The sequence below is a fragment of the Anolis sagrei genome, chromosome 4 (assembly GCF_037176765.1).
Source record: "Anolis sagrei isolate rAnoSag1 chromosome 4, rAnoSag1.mat, whole genome shotgun sequence".
Taxonomy (NCBI): domain Eukaryota; kingdom Metazoa; phylum Chordata; class Lepidosauria; order Squamata; family Dactyloidae; genus Anolis; species Anolis sagrei.
The window spans coordinates 218,587,191-218,609,770 of NC_090024.1; the positions used below are offsets into that span (position 1 = coordinate 218,587,191).

Genomic DNA, 22,580 nt, shown 5'->3' on the forward strand with positions numbered 1-22,580 from the left:
AAAGTTCACAATTTTTCTGAATTTATACATGAATTCATTCATTCATATAATCTCCCACTTCATGGACAGAAATATTTTCTGACATGTGTAATAAATTGCCGGTTAAGTCCCAGTCTTGTGGTTTCACTGTTTCTTAAAACAAAAAAATCCTGAAGTAATTACTTCATGATCAATAAACATTTTGTATCCTTTTACTTCAAGCAAGATTCAACAATTTGCTTCTTCTGTATTATACAACTGTCCCTCTATATCCATGGATTCTGCATGGATTCAACCATCTACAGCTTGAAAATAATTTTAGAAATTTGAAAAGCCCTTTGACTTTGCTGTTTTATATATGAAAATTCAGAGATTTTTTTGTTATGAGTTCTCAAGTTGTTTCTGGCTTGTGGAGGTCATAAGGCAAATCTATCATGGGTTTACTTGGCAAGATTTGTTCAAAGGGGGCAGGGCTTCCCTTTGCCTTTCTCTAAGGCTGGTAGTGAGTAACTTGCTTAAGGTCACCCATTGGGTTTCCAGGGCTGAGCAAGGATTTGAACCTTGTGCTCTCTGGAATCACAGTTGTCATGAAATATGATGTATGGTTTGAATGAAATTGTATGAAAGATGTATGGTTGAGGCTTAATTGGGGTGAAGACACAATTCTAAAAAAATATTGAGGCCTGGAAAACTACAAGAAGGAGGTGAAGAACTCATGGATTGTAATTAAAAGTTGCTGATGAGAACTGTGACAATGATGAACTGTTGAACTTTTAGTGAGAAACAACATGTTTACATTATCAGAGACAATGGCTCTTTAAGTAAAGGAAATGTTTACAAGGTTCCTTATGTTAAGAAGGAAGTCAACACAAGGCTCCTTACATTTACCAACACCAATTAAGGAGAGTCAGCATCTGCCATAAACTGAGATGAAGTCAGGATGTTTCAGGCTGGAAAAATATCTATCATTCATTTACAACTTTGGGACAACATTAGCAAGAAATATTGCTATATAAGAGACCTTATTACAATTTCAAAATTATAGCAGACCGGAAGAGTCTGGCTCACCCACCACTCTGCTCCATGGGAAGGAGAGAGATGGTGTATCTTTGGGAATGGCAAATCTGCAGTGGAAAGCAGAAGTCTGGTTACTTGCTTCTTTCTCGGGGAAAGGGAAAGGATGTGTTTTGGAATTTTGGTGTTTCGGAAGTTTTGGAACTGTGTGTTGGCAAGCTGCGGGGAAAGCAGGGTCTGGTCTAAGCAAGTGCTTCTTCAAGGAGGGAGAAAGCATATTTATTTATTTATTTACAGTATTTATATACCGCCTTTCTCACCCCTGGGGGGACTCAAAGCATTCAATGCCTTACATTGGGCACCAATATAATGCCAACACAAACAATTACAATAGTAAAATCACAACTAAACATAAATCATAATGAAAACAATACATCAATAAGCATTAAAACAATAAAACAGTCTCGTCAGTCAAATCACCATTCCAGTCAATATCCCTCTAAAATGCTAGATACTAGGGATGGGCGGTTTCGTTTTGTTAATTCGTAATTCGTTAAAAATTCATTATTTTTTTGTTAATGAAGCGATAACGAACCATTCTGGAGCAACTTAAAAACAAAACGAATTTTTCAATTCGTTTCGTAAATGCTTCGTATTTTGTTATGTATTCGTTTCGTTATTGGTTTGAGGTCGTTTCGTTATTATTTCCGCATGTCTGGGGCAAGTTTTATAGTTGTTTTTTGTTTAATTAGTGAAAAAAAATTATAATATCACACCAACAGTCAACAACAGAGGGAGAGGGAAGCTTCAGAAGTTTTTTTTAGTGTATTGCACGATCGCGGCCGCCATTAACGAATCGATTCGTTATTGTTTTGTTATTGTTTTGTAATTTTTTTACCATTTACGAAATTTTGTAAATATCAAACTTTTTTTAAGGAAAATTTCAGAATTCTTTTAAATATCGAAACGCAAAAAACCCCAAAAAACGAATTGATTTTAGAAACAAATTTTTCCGTTGTTACCCAGGCCTACTAGATACATCTACTGTCCGAAGGCCTGGTCCCAGAACCATGATTTTAATTTTTTTCTAAAAGCCAGGAGGGAGGGAGCAGATCTTACCTCATTTGGGAGTGTGTTCCATAGGTGGGGGGCCCCAGCTGAGAAGGCCCTGTCTCTCATCCTCGCCAGATGCATTTTTGCTGTTGACGGAGATGGACCGGCAGCCAGTGGAGCTGGCATAGCAGGGGGTGGTATGCTCCCTGTATGCCACCCCAGTTAGTAATCTGGCTGCCGCCCATTGGACTAGCTGAAGTTTCCGGTGCTTCATGCAGTTATGCTGCTTCATGTGGTCATGCTGGCTACATGACCTAGGAGGTGTCTATGGACAACGCTGACTCTTCAGCTTAGAAATGGAGATGAGCACTGTCCCTGAGTCGGACATGATTAGATTTAATGTCAAATATGGTAATATTTGGGTGCATGAGGATGAATAAAGGTGAATGGGTAATGTGAATGCTGTTTATAGATTCAATGTAGGTCCAATGTCATTTTTTTGTGTGAAAGTGTAAAAGTTCGGATACCCTTTCTCTTACTGGAAAATTGCAATAAAAAGAACCTATGCTTTAAAGTTATTGAAAAGTTATTCATAACATAGTCCAATGATGAAATCATCACACCATGCTGGTTCTCACAGATAATTGCCATTCAATATATGTATATGTACACACAAACACACACACAAACAGGAATGTCTAGGTGAGCAGAATCTAAGAGTGACCTTAGTATCCCAATGGTTGCTCCCTAATTCCCTGAAATACTGATTTTTGGGAAGCATTGCTCCCCCAGCTCTCTTACTAGATGTTGACACAAAATTGCTGCTGAACAAAACTGTGGGGAAGAAATCTTCCCAAGGGACTCAGGTTCTCTGCAGGAAATTCTGCCTCAGGCTCAAAAATAATGTCAAGAACTGAGCAGTTTTATGGCAATTTTGGCCGACCAAAATGTGTCTGGGGAGAGTGAGGGAGGGAGAGAAGGAATGAATTGAGCTTTTCCCATGAGTGTCCTTGGTCCCCACTTGCAGTGCATAATAATTGGCTGAACTGCCATAATTGATGTGACCACTTTTTTCTAAATCTAAATGAATATATTTTTGGTTCTTGTGGGTTTTTTCGGGCTATAGGGTCATGTTCTAGAGGCATTTCTCCTGACGTTTCGCCTGCATCTATTGCAAGCATCCTCAGAGGTAGTGAGGTCTGTTGGAAATAGGACAATGCGTTTATATATCTGTGGAATGGCTGGGGTGGGGCAAAGAGCTCTTCTCTGCTGGAGCTAGGTGTGAATGTTTCAACTGACCACCTTCATTAGCATTTGAAGGCCTGCCTGAGCCTGGGAAAATCTTTTGTTGAGAGGTGTTAAGATGTGCCTGGTTGTTTCCTCTCTGCTGTTTTGCTGTTGCAATTTTAGAGTTTTTTAATACTGGTAGCCAGATTTTGTTCATTTTCATGGTCTCTTCCTTTCTGTTGAAATTGTCCACATGCTTGTGGATTTCAATGGCTTCTCTATGTAGTCTGACATGGTGGTTGTTAGTGTGGTCCAGCATTTCTGTGTTCACAAATAATATATTTTTGATTTCTCTTGGAGCTCCTTCCTAAAACTAGAGCATCGACATAAGAATATTACTTCAGGTCTCTTCAGGAGTAGCAGGATCAGAAGGGAATACCTCCTCACAGTGGTGTCTAGAATATTCCCTTGAGTCCACTCGGGAGTAGCGGAATTAGAAGGGAAAATCTATCCCTCCAAAGTTTTTTTCCCAAGGTATTTTTTTACTGCTTCATCACATGAGAGAATGAATTCACTTTAAATCTGGTTTCTGCCTCCTGCAGAATTCTGGGGCTTGTAGTTTAGGAAAGCTGTTAAAGTCTCGTCCCTAAACTACAAACCCCAGAATTCTGCAGAGGGCAGTGCCCGGGTTTAAAGTGAATTCATTCTCTAGTGTGATGAGGTCCTTAAACAAAAATTGAATGGGCATGAATTGCACTCATGTTATAGGACCTGAGACATGATACTGTTTGCTTTCTAATGCCATGGGACATAAACCACAGTAATATAACGCTTCCCCCCTTCATGGGACGACATCCTATGTCTCAAACTGAAAGTCCGTTTCCTACTTAGTATGCTTTAATATATAATATATATACTTACAAGGGGGCTTACTTCTGAGCAGACATGTACATAAATACTTTCTCATGATATGTCTACAGTGAACATGTCTCATTTATGCCTCTTGACCTGTCGCTTTCCCTCTAATAATTATGGGAATACCACATTGGTAAACATGCTGAGAGATAACTAGGAGTGAACTTGGCCTCTGCACGTGCCTTCAAGTTGCCTGCCAACCTATGGCAAATTTCAAATGGTTTTTTTGGTACTTTCCCAGTCAGGTATTATCCAGGGCTGACCATGATTTGCTTCCAAGATCAAATGGAATCTGCTGTCTTTAGGGTATTTAGGCTGTAAAAGTGAACTGTTGCTCCTTCTTAAAGGATTACTGTTCTTTAGCCATTTCAGGAAAAAGGATTGATGATCAAAGCAATTAAGATAGTGTAAAGATAAGGTGCCACATATGTATCACTAAAACAGAGAACAAAGAAGACATTGTGTGTGTGTGTGTTCAAACTGAGAAATAACTACTACAATTTAGATCTTTAGAAATATAAGTTCCAGTGTAATGGATAAACAGTATCTCATCCTCCAAAGGTCCTCTATTTAATTTTTTGTTTTCATACCTTTCATGGTATCTTCTGGCTCTAATCCTAATAAAATAATTCTCTTTCCATAAGCCTCTTGATTGAATTGGCCCATATAAACTTTTTTCAAAGCCAAAAGAAATTCTTAATGGATCATTCTGGAGACTGTTTATGGCAAATAAAGTGTCACAGTTGTAAATAATACCAATCTAAGCGGAGCATTTCACCTCCAATCTTTCCCCATTAGCTAATTAAGTGCTTTATTGTGGAAAATCAAACCATAAAGCCAATAAAGGTACACACTCTTTGCATAAATGAAAGGGGAAGCAATCAGAAATGCCTGCAGCCTAAATGTGGTCTGACAGTCCATTCTACCATATTCCATCACATCCTGCTGTTATTTGCATAGATGGGTTTTAGGGCCCTTCTACACTGCCATACAACAAAGAATATCAAGGCAGATAATCCACATGTTCTGCTTTGAACTGGATTCTCTGAGTCTATACTGCCCTATAATCCAGTTCAAAGCAGATAATCTGGATTTTATACAGATGTGTAGAAGGGGCCTTGGGTTGTATAAAATCCAGATTATTTTCTTTGAACTGGATTATATGGCAGTGTAAACTCAGATAATCTAGTTCACCTACAATCAAAGAGCATTCTGAGCTCCACCAATGATGGAATTGAACCAAATATGGCACACCAAACTCCCATGACGAACAGAAAAAATATATCAGTGATTGGTGGGGGGGGGGGGGGCAAAATACTGTTTGCTTACTGTTGAAAATTACATAGGGCCGCCTCTGCCTGGAGGGAAAGACATTTGGGGGCTTTCTAAGAGGAGCTTGGAAAAGTTATGTTTTTGGACTTCGTGTGTGCATGTGCACTCTCCAAGTTGTTGATTTATGAAGAAATACTGCAGTCAGCATGGCTGTTGAGAAAATTACTTTTCCAGGTTCACCAATTAAGTATGTTTTGAATTGCAAATGTTGTTGCTTTATTTAAGGAGAGAATTCAGCAATGAGCAGCACAATCGATTAGTTTGAGGTATTATGTTTCGTTAACATTTTCTTTCCTTACTGGTATTTGCTGAATGCAATAAGCCATGGGGTGGAGGCAGGGATCTCATTGAGATGTGAAATACTCTGGTAAATGAGGATTCAACAGAACTGTCAAGTCTCTCTTTTTTTGGTGCATCTATTTTCAGGCCATTTGCAAGCTTCTTGTGGCAGGAATGACAAAATCTGTGATATGAGCTGGAAAAGCTCCCCATTGAAAAGTCCTTCCAAAACCTTTGAAGCGTCTCCTCTTAAGAGTTCTAAGACTGGGAATCACAGAGAAAACACTGGGGACAAGCCCATAATAAAAATGTTAACACAAAGAAACATACCCTCTAATATTTCACAGATGATGTATGCCACATGCCACATTTCACAACAGAATCCTGCATATTTTTCAAGAATGCAATCCATGGCAGAAAAGACACTTGGGCTGTTCCATGTTCCCCAGCCTAGTTTCTTTCTACTTTTATTATTTCCTTTCCAAAGATTATTCATGTTTCAAGTAAAGAGAGGAGCAACTTCAACTAAAAGCTGGATAGATAGATAGATAGATAGATAGATAGATAGATAGATAGATAGATAGATAAGACCAGGCTTTAGCAGAGCAGGTTAACCGCCATCTGCAGTAAATCTTGCTAATCAGAAGTTTGGCAGTTTGAAGCCTGGGTCAGGGTGAGCTCCTGGCCTTCCGCCCAGCTCCTGCCAACCTAGCAGATTGAAAACAGCAATTGTGAGTAGATAAATAGCCACTGCTTTAAAAGCAGGGCAGTATTTAGGCACCCATAAGGAAAATGCTAGAAAAATGTTGTTTATTTGATCAAGGAGGAAAGTTTATGAACAAAAGCTCTTCAGCAGGGAAGATGGAGCAACAGCAACCCCTGTGGCCGGAACCAAGCACAGCCTCCAAGATGGCAAAGATGGGAAAAACCTCTATCTATGTACAAGTTGTCTGTCTTGTCATTGTATAACCAGCACTGAATATTTTGCCATATATGTGTTCTGTGATCCACTCTGAGTCCCCTTCAGGGTGAGAAGGATGGAATATTAATACTGTAATAATAATAATAATAATAATAATAATAATAATAATAATAATAATAATATAAACTTTATTTCTACCCCGCTACCATCTCCCCAATGGGGACTCGGTGCAGCTTACCTGGGGCCAAGCCCAGACAACATAATACAGCAATAAAATCAAAGCATATACATCTGACAACAACAACATTATGAAAAATGACATTAAAATAATAAATGATAATAAAAATAAAAATATAATAAAATACCAATAGACACAATCATGATAGAAATGACAATGGGCGGGCCACATATTCCGAATAAAAAAAATTAACAGACTATGATGAGATAAAATAGGAGCAGGAAGTTTAAATGGAACTCATAAAACCCACAGAGTTATGGGGCAGAACATCCTATTTGTAAATATGACACACACACACACACATATATATATAGGGATTGATCACTGCTTATTTATTCATCCCAACAACCCTAGGGATAATTCTAGGTTTAGGTGAATAGCATCATAGAGCCTAATTTGAGGATGTGGAACATCTTCCCATATTCCTTTTTGAGCATCTGATTATACAGACCTCATGATTTCATAATCATGTCAGCTCCTCTATCTCCTCTTCTCTGATCCCAACCCACTCCCTGCTCTTTATAACACCTTGCTTGATGGATAAGCTGGAGATGTTACCAAAAAATCAATTGTCTTTTGTGACTCCTGTCTCAGTTCAAGAAAGGTATTGGCCTACTAGAGATTTCTGATATTCCTCCCAGGTTGTTACCTCCTATGAAGTTCTTCTCCATATAATCAATGATTTGATTGTAGTCACTGATGATGTTGTCTCCATGGATGATCACAGGTACCTCTTCCCCAAGATTCAGCCGCATAAACCAGGGTTCTTTGTGCTCGGTGAGTGGCATGCTAACATCCCGCTCTTCACATGGTAAGCCCTTTTCTGCAATGACCAGGCGGACCTGCAGCAACAAAAGGAGAGATGATTTCAGGGTTGCCTGCTAACCTACAGAAATACACATTATAAAGAGTTGGTTGAATCAGGGAGTGGTTACTATTGTGTGTCTTGGAATACTATCTGTCTTATTGAGTACCTAAGGGAAACCTATCATGGATTTTCCTTAGCAAGATTTGTTCAGTGGAGAGTTGCCTTTGCCTTCCGAGTCCCCTTGGGGAAAGGGAGCAGAATATAAATAAAGTTTATTATTATTATTTTACTGACATAAAACACAGTATGACACAGCACCTGAGATATATATGCTGAATTTTGTATTCCACTGTATTCCACTGTGGCTGAGAGACATGCCCAGGGTAACACAGTGTCTAAGCAGGGATCTGAACTCCTCTCGAGCAGTGACGCCTAACCTTTGGTCCTCCGGGTGTTTTAGACTTCACCTCCCACAAATCCTAACAGTTGTAAGCTGGTTGGGATTTCTGGGAGTTGAAATCCAGAACAACTGGGGGGCCAAAGATTGGGAACCACTGCTCCAGAGTCATAGTCCAACATTCACACAAATGCTGAAAATGATATACAATATAGGCTTCTTGTATCTGAGTGATTATTCTACATTGCACTACTACTACTTTCACTACAACTTCTTAATACATAGTCACATGGCACATGTGAAAAAAAAGTCCTATGGTTACTATAGTGTGAAAAAGTTACCTTTCAAGGCTGCAACTAAGTCTGGGTCTATTGATTCAATCAAAAGATTATATAGATTGCTGGGAGTTTTTCAGGCTGTATGGCCATGTTCCAGAAGCATTCTCTCCTGATGTTTCACCCACATCTATGGCAGGTATCCTCAGAGGTAGTGAGGTCTGTTGGAAACTAGGCAAGTGAGGTTTATATATCTGTGAAATGTCCAGGGTGGGAGAAAGAACTCTTGTCTGCTTGAGCTAAGTGTGAATGTTGCAATTGACCACTTTGATCAGCATTGAATAGCCTTGCAGCTTCCTACCTGGGGGAATCCTTTGTTGGCAGGTGTTAGCTGGCCCTGATTTTTTCTTGTCTGGAATTCCCCAATTTTCTGAGTGTTGACCTTTATTTACTGTCATGATTTGGAATTTTTAACAGATTTTGGAGTTTTTATAATAGATTATATTTTTTAGCAGTAAACCTTACTGAACAATTGAAAACAAAACTGGTTTAAAATACAAAAAAATGTTCTCTCAGTTCTATATATTAAGATAAGCACATTAAGTTAGGAGTGCAAACTGTGGATTCTTCCTGATGTTGTTGAAGTACAGCTCTTCAGCTTACATTCCCTATCCAATTTAGCATTAAATTAAATGGAAAATGACATAGTCATTGATATTCACATCAGATGAACTAGTTATGTAATTAATTACCAGTCTGCAGATTTCTAATATTTTCTTATAATTAAGCCTTGGTTTTTTTAATATTCTGCTAACTATCAGAGCCTGGTTTTTTTTGGGAAAAGAAATAATTGGTCTACATTTTCCATTTCTATGCATATATTAATGGTTGTGACCCACCAAAGCATTTTATATTAGCAAGAGGGAGTAACCAGGACCTGTTATGGTTTTATTCAAAGTATAAAATGATAGGTTCTTGTGGGTTTTCTCAGGCTATAGGGCCATGTTCTAGAGGCATTTCTCCTGACGTTTCGCCTGCATCTATGGCAAGCATCCTCAGAGGTAGTGAGGTCTGTTGGAAATAGGACAATGGGTTTATATATCTGTGGAATGGCTGGGGTGGGGCAAAGAGCTCTTCTCTGCTAGAGCTAGGTGTGAATGTATATAAAAGGATAGAAGGAACTACTGCATAGTAGTATAGAGAATGACATATAGAGAATGGCAACAGCTCATTAAAAACATATGAGTAAGTATTTCATAAATACAGACTGCTGTGGAAAAAAAGACATATGAACTAAGGACACTAATGGAAAAGTAGCCATCAGAGCTTGGAAACAATACCTTTTGAGTAAAACTTCCAAGAATCTCACAGACAGCATAGCCTATGGTTGTGAGACTGTTCCACATAATGGAGTAATGTTAGTCCAACTGTGTCCTGTAATGCATATGGCACTACAGAAATATTAAATAGGTCTGCATGGGTTGTTGTGAGTTTTTCAGGCTGTATGGCCATGTTCCAGTAGTATTCTCTCTTAACGTTTCACCTGCATCTCTGGCTGGCAACTTCAGATCTGAAGATGTCAGCCACAGATGCAGGCAAGATGTTAAGAGAGAATGCTTCTGGAACACGGCCATTCAGCCCGAAAAACTCACAGCAACCCAGTGATTCTGGCCATGAAAGTCTTTGACAATATGTATGCATGCATTTATGTAAATATTTTATAATGCTGTTCAATTTTGGATCCAGAGTAGTGTGCATGATAAATCACACAATTAAAATATCAGCATAATGTTTTGTAATGAATGTATGTTCTCTTTGCTGGAGCTAAAGTGCTTTAAAATGCAGGGGGAGGATTCCAAAACTAAATGTCCTCTCAGTTCCAAGTGGTCTCCATAAACATGTTTTTTTTAAGTGCAGAAAGAGACCCTGTTGGACTTTTATTATTGTGGAGGGAGAGAGCCATTCAAATGCATGACAGCCCATGACCTGAATCCTTAAGTAGTACAGTCCCCAGAAGGACTGTACCACATGATTTTTTTTTAAATGCATAGAGGGAGAACCTGTTTTTTGCAGATAGGATATGCAGGGAATTGTATTATTTTGAGAGCAAGAACTCCTATGAGATCCAGACATGTTCTGCTTAAACAGTTTCACTGCACCAAGGAGATTGATTCTGTCGGTTTTCTGTCCCCTGCTCTTTTTGGTGCTTGTGTGTGTGTGTTTTAATTCCAGTTGTGTCCTGTTTTGCTACCCCAAACTGGTGAAAGCAAATTACTGTGGATAAAACCTTTAAGCTGCTGTCTGATTGGATTGATGGTTTCAGCGCCAGATTATCCAGGCATTGAAACTGCAAGAGGGTGTTTGGTTTGGCTTAGCCAGAACACGATTCTCTCTTGCAGGTGCTGGGATTTGCTGAGACAGGAGAGATAGAGCGTACTTTCCTTGACCGCCCACGCTGCTCAGTAGTTGTGTTGAGGGCGGGAGGAAGCAAAACGAAGCTGCCTTGGCAAGCTTCCCCCTTCTCTCTCTTTCTCAGCTGTAAGATTCAGAATTATCCCACCAAGAACAAGTACAGCTCAGGTTTTCTGACTTCTTGTAGATACTGTGCTATTTCTCCATCCCACTTCTCACGTACATAGTCCTTAACGCATCACCAGAACAACTAGATTTTAAAAAAGATTACTGCCTACAACCTATTTTTACATAACAGTCACATTCCAATCCTAATATGGAAATTGTTACATGCACAAGAAACCCTCTCTATGAAACCAGGGAATATTTATTTATTATTTATTATTTACAGCATTTATATTCTGACTTTTTCACCCTGAAGGGGACTCAGAGTGGATCACAGCTCACATACACAGCAAACTTTCAATGCCGTTAAACAGACAGGACAGACAACAGATAGAGGTATAATGTTAGTGTTTTTTTTCCAACTTATATATCCTGGAGGTTGTGCTCAATTTCAGCCACAGGTGGGTGCTGCCATTCCATTCTCTATGATGACAAGCCCTTGATTACAGACTTTGGAAGGAATTGTATTGATCGCATTTTCCATCTCTCCAAGCCTTAATAGAAATGCTAGTCTTGTTGGAAACCACCAGGAAAAACATTTGGGAATCCTGATTACAAAAAAATTCTAGATCCCACATTCCTGCAGGAGAGAAAGGTCTACTATCACCAAACCAATCTTCACAAGGAAATGATGTAACCATGAAAACAGAGTTGTGGAAATGTGTTCCCTAAAATCAAACTGTCTTCCATCTGCCCAACAGTGAAGACCAGATCCAAGGAACGCTTTGCCTCATATGTTGGATCAACAATACACTGAGCCAACTCCATGGTTGTCATGGTAGCCTTGAGGCTCTCCAAATGAGATCTTTGGCTCTGAACAAATTATTCTTAGACCAAATATGGCTCATGTTCTTAGCGGTTATATTAATTAGAGAGTTCGTGTGCATCAAGCAACTGTTGCTTTTTTGAAGATGTTGCTGGCCACATTTGAACCCCAGTTCAGGAAGCTAACAAATGCAAAAAAATATGATCAACTAGTGCAACTTAAAACAGTTTCATTCCTCCACGAGCTGTGGAAGTATAGCTCTATTAATAGAATCACAGAATTATAGAATCATTGAGTTGGAAGAGACCTCATGGGCCATTTAGTCCAACCCCCTGCCAAGAAGCAGGAAAATCTCTTTCAAACTAGCAGGAAAATATCATGGAAAATGCTCAGCTCTGTTATCAAACTATAGTTTCTTAGAGCAAGCCATGCTAGACTGCCTTAACCTGAATATGATTGATGATTTTCCCACCCCTATATAAGGATAATACTTTTCAAGGATTCTGTAATACTATCTGCCTTTAAAAAAAAGACATTGGAATACTCTTACTAACTGGACTGAGAAGTGAATGCAGAGGATGAGATAGCATATCTTCCTCACCCGACAGCAGAATCTAACTGAAGACATGTTGCGTTTTGTGCTGGATTCAGTTGCAGAATGGGTTGCGTTACTGATTTTTAACTTTAAAATTATCATTTAAATTTGCAAATTTTAAGCTATTGTAATGATGTCTGCAACATTCATTTTATAGAGTAGTTCCACAGAACCCAAAAGCATGGCATGGGAGTGGCTTCTATTCAGGGGCTGTGGTAGCACAGTGGGTTAAACCACTAGCTGCAGGATATCAAATACAGATATTTTTAAGATCTTGCATCTTTGTCTTCTTCCATTGTTATCTAATACACAAAAAGGTTTCTATGATGTTAAAAAGGGGAAAAAGAAAACATTTCCTTTCTAATCTAAAACAGAAGGATAGAAATATGGGTGTATAGTGTTCTGAAACAAAGGAGATAGAAAATTCGGGAAACAGAAAATAGAAAGCCCCAGCTAACACTTCCTACCCCGTCTCTGCTGTCTTCCTAATAATAATAATAATCATCATCATCATCACCATCATCATTATCATTATCCTCATCCTATTATTCTGTCATAAAACTTATCTCTGGTAGATTAACTTTCTAGCATCCCTTGGATATCATTAGGGATTGTGTTATTTTTATAACTATTTTTGCCATGTTATTCTTACATCCCTACACTACTATTTTTTCCTTAATGCTATAAAACCCCCAATATTTTTATTTTATTTTCTTCTTTTAAATAGTCAATAAAGGTCTGCCATTCTCCTTCAAATTGGGAGGATCTTGGTTCAAAGCTTTTATAAATGATTATTCACATGCTGCAAGTCGCTTCTTGTGGTCATCTCTGGCTCATCCCCTGTTCAGATATCAGCCAGCAAGGCACTGCCTTAAATCAAGAAACAGCTTCCCAAGATCTACAGAGATACTCGCAGGAACATCTCAGCAAGTAAGATTCCATAAGTGGCAGGCTAAAACCCAGAACCTCAGTCAGTGGCTGAAACTGGATGAGACACTTCCTCCTGGGCACACAGAAGACTGGGTGACTTGGAAGGTGCTGAACAGATTGCACTCTGGCACCACAAGATGCAGAGCCAACCTTAAGAAATGGGGCTATAAAGTGGAGTCCACAACATGTGAGTGTGGAGAAGTGTAAACCACAGACCGCTTACTATAATGCAGTCTGAGCCCTGCCACATGCACAATGGAGAACCTTCTTATAGTGACATCAAAGGCACTCGAAGTGGCCTGCTTCTGGTCAAAGAAAATTTAGTATAATTCCAAGTTTGTAGCTTTGCTTGTGGTTTTTCTATACAATATAACTGTATTCTCAATTAGTTTCTGACAAAATAAAGAAATAAATAATTCAGATGCTAGTCATTTATAAACATGCTAATATAGTATTTATTTGTTTTTAAAGTGTTTATCCCTCACTACTGTTTAAAGAACTCAGAATGGTGTGTAATAAAAATGGCCTGATCAATTTGAAACAACACACACACACACACACAGGAGCTCCTGGTGGCACAGTGGGTTAAACCACTGAGCTTCTGAACTTGCTTGCTGAAAAGTCAGTGGTTTGAATCCAGGGAGTGGGGTGAGCTCCTGCTGCTAGCCCCAGCTTCTGCCAACCTAGCAGTATGAAAACATGCGAATGTGAGTAGATCAATAGGTACCGCTTTGGCAGGAAAGTACTGGAGTGCCATGCAATCATGCTGGCCACATGACCTAGGAGACGTCTACGGACAATGTTGGCTCTTCGGCTTAGAAATTGAGATGAGCACCACCACCCAGAGTTGCACACGACTAGACTTAATGTCAAGGGGAAACCTTTACTTTCATTCATATATTTATAGATAGATAGATATGAACATATTAAATAGTGTAGTAAGTTCAAAAAGGTCACAATAAAGCTGTTAGAAATACCCATTCCTAACTGTGAACAGTGTGTGAAATTCATTGTTAGTGACTCTTCAAAATCTTAGAATATATCTACACTCTTGAATTAATGCAGTTTGACACTTTAACTGCCATGGCTCAACATTTTAGAATCACGGAAATCATAGCTTTACCCAGAGGTGATGCCAGTAGTGCTGATGATGATTCATCAAACAACTGCTCCCATGATTCCACAACACAGAGCCATGCCAATTACACTGGTGTCAAATAGTATTAAATATACTGTGTAGATTCCCCCTTGGGTGGGGGGATTGGTCTTTCTCAGTCCTGCAACCTGAAATTCTTTTAATTTAGCCTGACTTGAAACTCTCCTTATCATGATTCATCATCAAGGATCTTTTGCATTCAAAGCATTCAAAGCATGCTGATTGAATTGATATACACTAGTCTGAATGTGCTCAGAGATTCGGAAGAGATCAGGTTATTGCTGAATCCTGGGCACAAGACTGCTCAGAAAGTTGTGTTTGTTCTGCTTTAAAATCTCTGGACGTGAATGTCCTGGGGTTTTTGGGATGCACTGAGACACGTTTCATCCCACCCCCGCAAATCCAGACCTGCAGCAAAAGCTGCGTTTCAGTGCTGCTTGTTTCTCAGAGCTCTCAAGGCACAACGAATACAAGCCAATTATGAGCAGTTGAACTAAAGGTAATGAGCCAAATGAAATGAATCTGCAGGCACAATTTGAACAGAGCATTTGCCATGCAACCTCTACTTTGTTGGCTTCAGACCTGTGTTGCTCACAGGGACTTTGGAAACAGCATAAGGCCATTTTTTCCCCCTATTTATTCTCAACTAACTGAAAGCTCACTCGAAAGGTAGGCAAGGGATGCAGTCAGATTTCTTCTTGTTGCACACCCACCTCATGGGGCATGCCAGGCAGGATAGAACGATCTCACTGAAGTAATAAAAGAGTATATCCCAGAATGCAAGCTGCGGAGTGCATTCAAGGTACTCACAGGAATGCATAGTACTCTAGAAGCACGTTCAAAAGCTATTTGAGTACACAGACCATATTCTCCACCAGATGAACCCCTGAGAAGAACATCCTAATTTTCATGAGAACCTGAATCTCGACCAGACATGGGCAAACTTTGGCCCTCCTGGTGCTCTGGACTTCAACTCTCACAGTTCCTAACAGCTGGTGGGGGTTGAAGTCCAAAACACCTGGAGGGCTGAAGTTTACCCATGCCTGATCTAGACAGAACCAAATGACCAGCAGTTACACTGATCACAAACCACCTTCTCTCAACATATAGTGAACTTCTGTGTGGTGCTGATTTGCTGGCCCGTTGTCAATCATGTTGCCCTTCCCAGAGTATTTATTGAAAAGGAAAAAGCAAATTAATGGAGTAAGTTGTGAAACAAAATGCTTGACAAGCTAACCTTGAATGTATTGTTGAAGGTTTTCATGGCCAGAATCACTGGGCTGTTGTAGGTTTTTTGGGCTATATGGCCATGTTCTAGAGGCATTCTCTCCTGACGTTTCGCCTGCATCCATGGCAAGCATCCTCACTACCTCTGAGGATGCTTGCCATAGATGCAGGCGAAACGTCAGGAGAGAATGCCTCTAGAACATGGCCATATAGCCCAAAAAACTTACAATGACCTTAACCTTGAATGAAAAGTTATATGTTTGCAGAAGTGAGATATCAGTAGTCAGTTGCATACAGAACCATCAGAAAGCAAAGGTGTCATTCTTTTAGCTACCCATGTGGACAGTTTCAGGTTTTGGTGTATTTTGGATTTTAGAATTCCAAATAAGGTATGCTCATCAAATAAACCATATCCTTCACACTGACTATTTGTAATAAAGCTTGCTTTGAGCGGCAACCTCTGCTTTATGTAACTTCATTTTTCAGCATCAGGGACTATTATCTTAACATTGTTGCTGTCTTTTAAGGCACAGAAAATCAACTCAGAATCATAACAACCCAACTTTTGAGATTATATTAAATTATCCATTCTGCTACCACTCCATTCAGTTATTAAATCAGACCATACAAAACACAAACGTAGTTTGACCCTTGCATTATATATTACTACCAGCAGCTATAATATAAATCTTTCTGGTCATTGAAAGCACTGCATTGTGACAATTCTCTATCAGTGTAGTGAACTAGTCTCAAAAGGCAGTGCTGCCCATGCTGTGATGTGGTTGTGCAAGATGCACAAATGTTACATTTTCCCCCCTCTTCCACTTTTCCAGATTAAACCCAGTTTATAAATCTTGTGAATACAATGTGAGTCCTATATAAAAAGGCATATCATCAGCATAAAACAGCATTCGTTTCCCCCCTGTTTCTAACACAAGAGAAACAATATGGAGAAGTGACATTAGAGATTAGATTGTTCACAAAAAAACTTAATGGTATCAATAGATAAAACCTCTGGGAAAGTTCATCAGAGGATATATGACACTCAGTTCTGCTTTTTCCCCTTATCTAGGTGAATCAGTTGAAATTCTAAACCAATATGTAGGGTGCAGTGATGGACTGAATACAGGGAAATAACGTGAGAATTGAAACGAGAGAGAGAGAGAGAGGTTGAGAAAGACATATGGGGTGGGGGGGGGGGAGAGATGGTTGGGAACTTTGCTTATTCTGGAGCAGTAATAAATGCAGTAATAAAGAATATCACTGGACTTGTTTTTGGAATAGTTTCCTTCTCATATCAGTTATTCTGGACTTGATTTGGGCTCGTTTAGGAAAGGAACTTCCACCTGAACATTTGGAAGAACTTCCTAACTGTGAGAGCTGTTCAGCGGTGGAACTCTCTGCCCTGGAGTGTAGTGGAGGCTCCTTCTTTGGAGGCTTTTAAAAAGAGGCTGGATGGCCATCTGTCGGGGGTGCTTTGAATGCAATTTTCCTGCTTTTTGGCAGGGGATTGGACTGGATGAACTGCATGGCCCATGAGGTCTCTTCCAACTCTATGAGTCTATGATTCTATGTTCCTTTGAAATTAGGTCATGTTGAAATCCATGTATTGACATGTTCCTGGTCATGCAATTGGGTACTTCTCTTCCAGTCCCCTTACAAGCTGAACTGAATAAGGAGTATAACAAAGAGGCTTCTCAGCTTATCCAACTGCCCTCAAGACAGGAGGTAGTCAAAAGAGGAGGGCAAGCTTTGCAATTGTGATCTTCATGACAGGACGTCCTGTTATGCAGAAGGAAGTGCGTTCTTTAGGTGGCGGGGGGTAAAGACCACTCCATATCATTGCTCCATAGCCCGTTACTGGCTGTGGCAAATGCCATAGCTGGCTCTCCAAAGTAGGGTACCACTGGGTCCTGCTGAAAATGGGCAGCGCAAAGGGTGGGATTTGTTGTGGCAGGTGGCAGTTGAATGATGGTGGCACTTCTTCCAACCATGACAGTTCTTTGACCCAAGCTATTGTTTCAGAATGTTCTTGCTTAGCCCCAGATTTATCTGTCTCCGGACCTACATGGACTTGAGATGACAAATTGCATTCTAGAGAGAATAATCAAGACTCTCATTGCTGCCACTTCCAAGAAAATAACCTGAACACCAAAACTCAGTGGATTCTGCTTCTTCATTCTTAGTTTGAAACCAAACAAGCTTTGTGTCTGTAAAGTACTTTTGATTCACCTAGGCACATGTTGCAAGAAGAGAATTTGGGGCACCATCATTGCTAGGAATTGCAGTCTCTCGAGATTCTAAGTCCATCCTAAAAGTTTAGAGATCCCAAGTATTTAACATAGCCACGTCTTGTAGCAAATGCACAACACAAATAGCACAAACGTTAGCAATATAGAGATATAATTCTGGGCTCTCTGTTCACAATAACAGAAATAAGCCTGTAACAGAGTTCTAAAGGTCAAATTAAATGGTACATGTAGCAATCTTTTGATTTTAAAATTTTAGGACAAAGTAAAGAATTTTCAGTAACTACTGAGAAGCAATAATGCTATTTGTAAGCTTTTAAGCATGGGGTGTATCTCTACACTATAGATTTGATGTAGTTTGACACCACTTCAACTGCCTTGGCTTAATGCTATGGAATCCCAGGACTTGTTGTTTGGTGAGACACTAGCATGTTGACAGAGAAGGCTAAAGACCTTATAAAATTACAACTCCCACAATTCCATATCATTGAGTTAAAGTGGTGTCAAACTGTATTAATTCTACAGTGTACTTGAAGCCATGTTTGTAAGAGAGCATGTATATCTAAAGCAGAGGTGGAGAATATGTGGCCTTCCAGACATTGCTTTACTCTAACTCCCATCATTCCTAGCAGCATAATCACATCAGAGTGGAGACGGAAGTTACAGTTCACTAGTATCTGAAGGACCTTGACATGCTCAGTCCCATAAATTAAAATAGTCAGAATGATTAATAACTGATTAACAACAAACTCTTGAGATAAGAATCAAATAATGTCCTTAGAATTACACCCTATTCAAAGTGGACTAAAAATGTTTACTAACAAACCACTAGAACAAAATTAGCCTTGCAAGATGAGCAGTTTAATTTATATGTGGGGCTGTCAATTAAGATTATAATTAAACACAAGCAAAGACACTCATTAAGCAAAGATTTCCCTACTTGTACTTTTATTTCCTTTAATCACCAAGAGCTTATAAACGCCCCAAAGAAATGATACTGCAATAGCTGATATAACAAAAGATTCACCTGTCTTATTGATGTCCAATCAATGAGCTATGAATTACACAGCCACAAATGGAAACCAATGACATTAATGAAAAGGATTATTCTTGGTATTTATTTCAGCATTCAATAGGGTTGCCATAGACCTAAACCCACAAGTGCAAGTAACCACAAATACCCACTTTCCTTTTTATACAAATTCAGAGCTTAGAAAAGTTACTCCATGGATTACAACACCCAAAACCTCTTAGCAAGCATGGAGGGCAGATCTATCAGTGATTATTTTGCTACCATCAGTAAACAGACTTGAGTTCAGTGTTCCTCTGAATGCAAGTAGCTTACTGGCAGAAAAAGGGAAACATCTTGTTTCATTCACTGCCTTGTGTTGAGTTCCTTGAGGAAATTAAGTTGGCCATAAACATAGTGCTGGTCTAGATAGGACCTTAATCTGATCCATAAGGATTCCTTTGAATTTTTTGAGATGATTCAGGTGCCACTACCCATCATCCCTCAATTGCTTGCAATCTTCATTCCTTTCCCTCAAGGGCCATTTTTACTCCTAGGTCCATAACATATAGATCCAAATGCATTGCTTAAGGCCAGTCCCATTTCTTTCATGCCCCTCTCTGCTAGGCATGGGCAATCCATGGTTCTAAATTGTTCTAAAATACTGGTGCTTTGCTTCTAATGTGTGGCTAAAGTTCTGGTGGTGAAAATTTTTCTGAACTCTAACAAAACTTTCAAAATTTTGTTATAAATGGCAGTTCCTAATTGGTTCTGTCAAAAAAATCGCCAATAATGAAATGATAATGAAATTTTGAAAGTTTTGTTAGAGTTCTGAAATTTTCATCACCAGAACTTTAGCAACACTTTAGAAGCAAAGCACCAGCGCCCCCAAGTTTTGTAAGTACTTTAGAACCATTCCCCATGCCTATTCTCTGCACTTATGTGACATCACAAGAACAATGACACAGGACCAGACTAATGCAACCCTCCACCAGTGTCTAAAACATCTCAGGATTCCTGAGGTTGATGGGTAAAGTCTGACACTTGGGTTGCAAAAATGTGTGTGTGTGTTCCAAGACTAGAGCAAACTACATGGCCACTGGTCATTGTACATGGGGTATTACAGGTGGGGGTGTGCACTGCTCTGTTGACTAGGCAAAGACAGAAAGCCGATCTTCCCATTCTTCTACCAGGCATTGGTAATTCATGTAGTTGCATACAGCTGATATGCCACACTCCTGCCTCATTTTTTTTCATGAATAATAATCTGTGGCTTGAATACACAATTTAGTATTATATATTGCAGGATGGGATGTGGTTAAACCGACTGTGTGGCTTTGGTCAAGTCACACTTTCTCGGCCACAGAGAAAGGCAATAATAAACCTCTTCTGAAAGAATCATGCACACAAAAAATCCCTGTGATAGATCCACCATAGGCTCACCATAGGTTGGAAATGACTTGAAGATACACAACAAATGATATTTCCAGCTCAACATGGATTACTCACTGAATGACTTAAATTCCAAGATTCCTCTAAGAAAATAAACAGTGTTTACAAGAAAAATATTTATGTCTGCTACAACCAATATATGAGATCACTATGCATATTGGCTTGTTGTGTGTTGTCCAGGCTGTATGGCCATGTTCCAGAAGCATTCTCTCCTGGCGTTTTGCCTGCATCTATCACTTCCCAACAAAGGATTCCCCCATGCAGTAAGAAGCCGGACCTTGAAAACTGCTATGCCATTAAATGCTAATCAAGATGGCCAGTTTGCTACATTCACACATACCTCAAACAGACAAGAGTCCTTTCTCCCACCCTGGACATTCCACAGATATATAAACCCTGTTTTTCTAGTTTCCAACAGACCTCATAACCTCTGAGGATGCCTGCCTGCCATAGATGCAGGTGAAACGTCAGGAGAGAATGCTTCTGGAACATGGCCATACAGCCCGGAAAATACACAACAACCCAGTGATTCCGGCCATGAAAGCCTTCGACAATACTATGCATATTATTTGCATTTTAAGTTTTTGTTTAACTTTTTTTGGTATTAAAACGCTTTACAACTATCTCTGCACCTGTTTCAGGCCTATAAAAAGGGTGAAGAGTAATGAACTATTTGAGAGGGTTGAGGCAAACTGGTTAATACACGGACTATCAATTTGTCTGATCTATGCTAATTCTCATGACTCAAATACTTACCATCATCATAGGCTATCACTTGTGGCTGAGTATAATTGTCTTTCAGGGACAGAGTCTAGGCAGTAGCTCTGCCAAGTGACTATAGAACCTATTCTGGATCCACATGATCTTTAATCATATCATGCACTTCAGGAAAAGCACAATCAAAGATAGCCATCCAGCCTCTGTTTGGAAGCTTTTAAACAGAGGCTGGATGGCTATCTATCAGGGGTACCTTGAGTGTGCTTTTCCTGTATGGCAGGGGGTTGGACTAGATGGCCCATGTGATCTCTCCTAACTCTATGATTCATGAATATGAAGAAATTGAAGTTGCCCATGGAAGTTTAGTGCCCTCCAAATGTGTTGTAGAGCTCCATATTCTTAGCCAAGATATCTGGAGGGCACCAGTTTAAAAACTGCAAATAACACCTCAAATAATCTGAAAACTGACAAACCTTGCTCAGTAACTTAATTCTCACTTTTGTTGTTGTTCTTTCTGCTTGCAGTTTCTTAAAACAAAATCAGGGATGCTTTATAAAGTTATCTGCTTAGCGGTCAACACACTGTGAAATACTGAATAAAGCGTTCATTTGAAATTTATAATACTGGGAAGCTGAGGTTCATTGTTCTTTTTTCATGTCAGGAGTGACTTGAAAAACTGCAAGTCGCTTCTCGTGTGAGAGAATTGGCCGTCTGCAAGGACATTGCTTAGGGGGTGCCTGGATGTTTTACTATCCTGTGGAAGGCTTCTCTCATGTCCCTGCATGAGAAGCTGGAGCTGGCAGACAGGAGCTCACTCTGCTCCCCAAATTTGGACCACCGACCTTTCAGTCAGCAGTTCAGCCAGCACAAAGGTTTCGCCACGGGGGGGGGGGGGGGGGCACCCTCTTTGGCATTTCATAAATAACAATATTCATGAATTTTCAAAACCACAGTTCCCAGTAGGCTGGGGGACTCCAGGAAGCACAGTCCAAAGCTCCAAGTTCCAAGTGCAATTGCAGGGACTTGACCGCAAAGCCCTGAAATCATGTTTTGATTATGTTGGGAAACCTGGAATTGTTTGCTACTAAGTTTTTGCTCCTGGATCCTCAGGCTGGCTTGGAAATTTGGGGAGATGTCATTTTTTTAAAGTTTCCATGTCCTTCACAAGATCTAATTTATCATTCCCACCCATCTTTTTTCTTAATTCTGAATCCTAAGATACGGGATCTTATTACGAAAAATAGATATTGTAATTATGCAAATTGTATAAGGTTAATTTTATGGAACCACCATTATCGGAACTGGGTTTTTTTTAATTGCTAAGGGTAATTTTAATGCAGAATTCCACATGCTGCATGGAATAATTTATGGATACAAACAAGAATGATACATTCAGTCTTTTGCTTTTGGTTCCTTGGCTGGCAAGGACTATTCTCATTTTTTTTGTTAAGGCCCTTCCTGGT

General features: G+C 39.6%; 1 protein-coding gene across 1 annotated transcript in view; it reads right to left on the reverse strand.

Annotated features, from left to right (window-relative positions):
• The window catches only part of GDAP1L1 (ganglioside induced differentiation associated protein 1 like 1), a 56,730-nt gene that overhangs the window by 29,588 nt on the left and 4,562 nt on the right, over window positions 1-22,580 (reverse strand). The window contains exon 2 of the mRNA XM_060772180.2: window positions 7,609-7,801. Within this exon, the coding sequence (XP_060628163.2) occupies window positions 7,609-7,801 (193 nt within the window). The remainder of the gene's footprint in view (window positions 1-7,608; window positions 7,802-22,580) is intronic.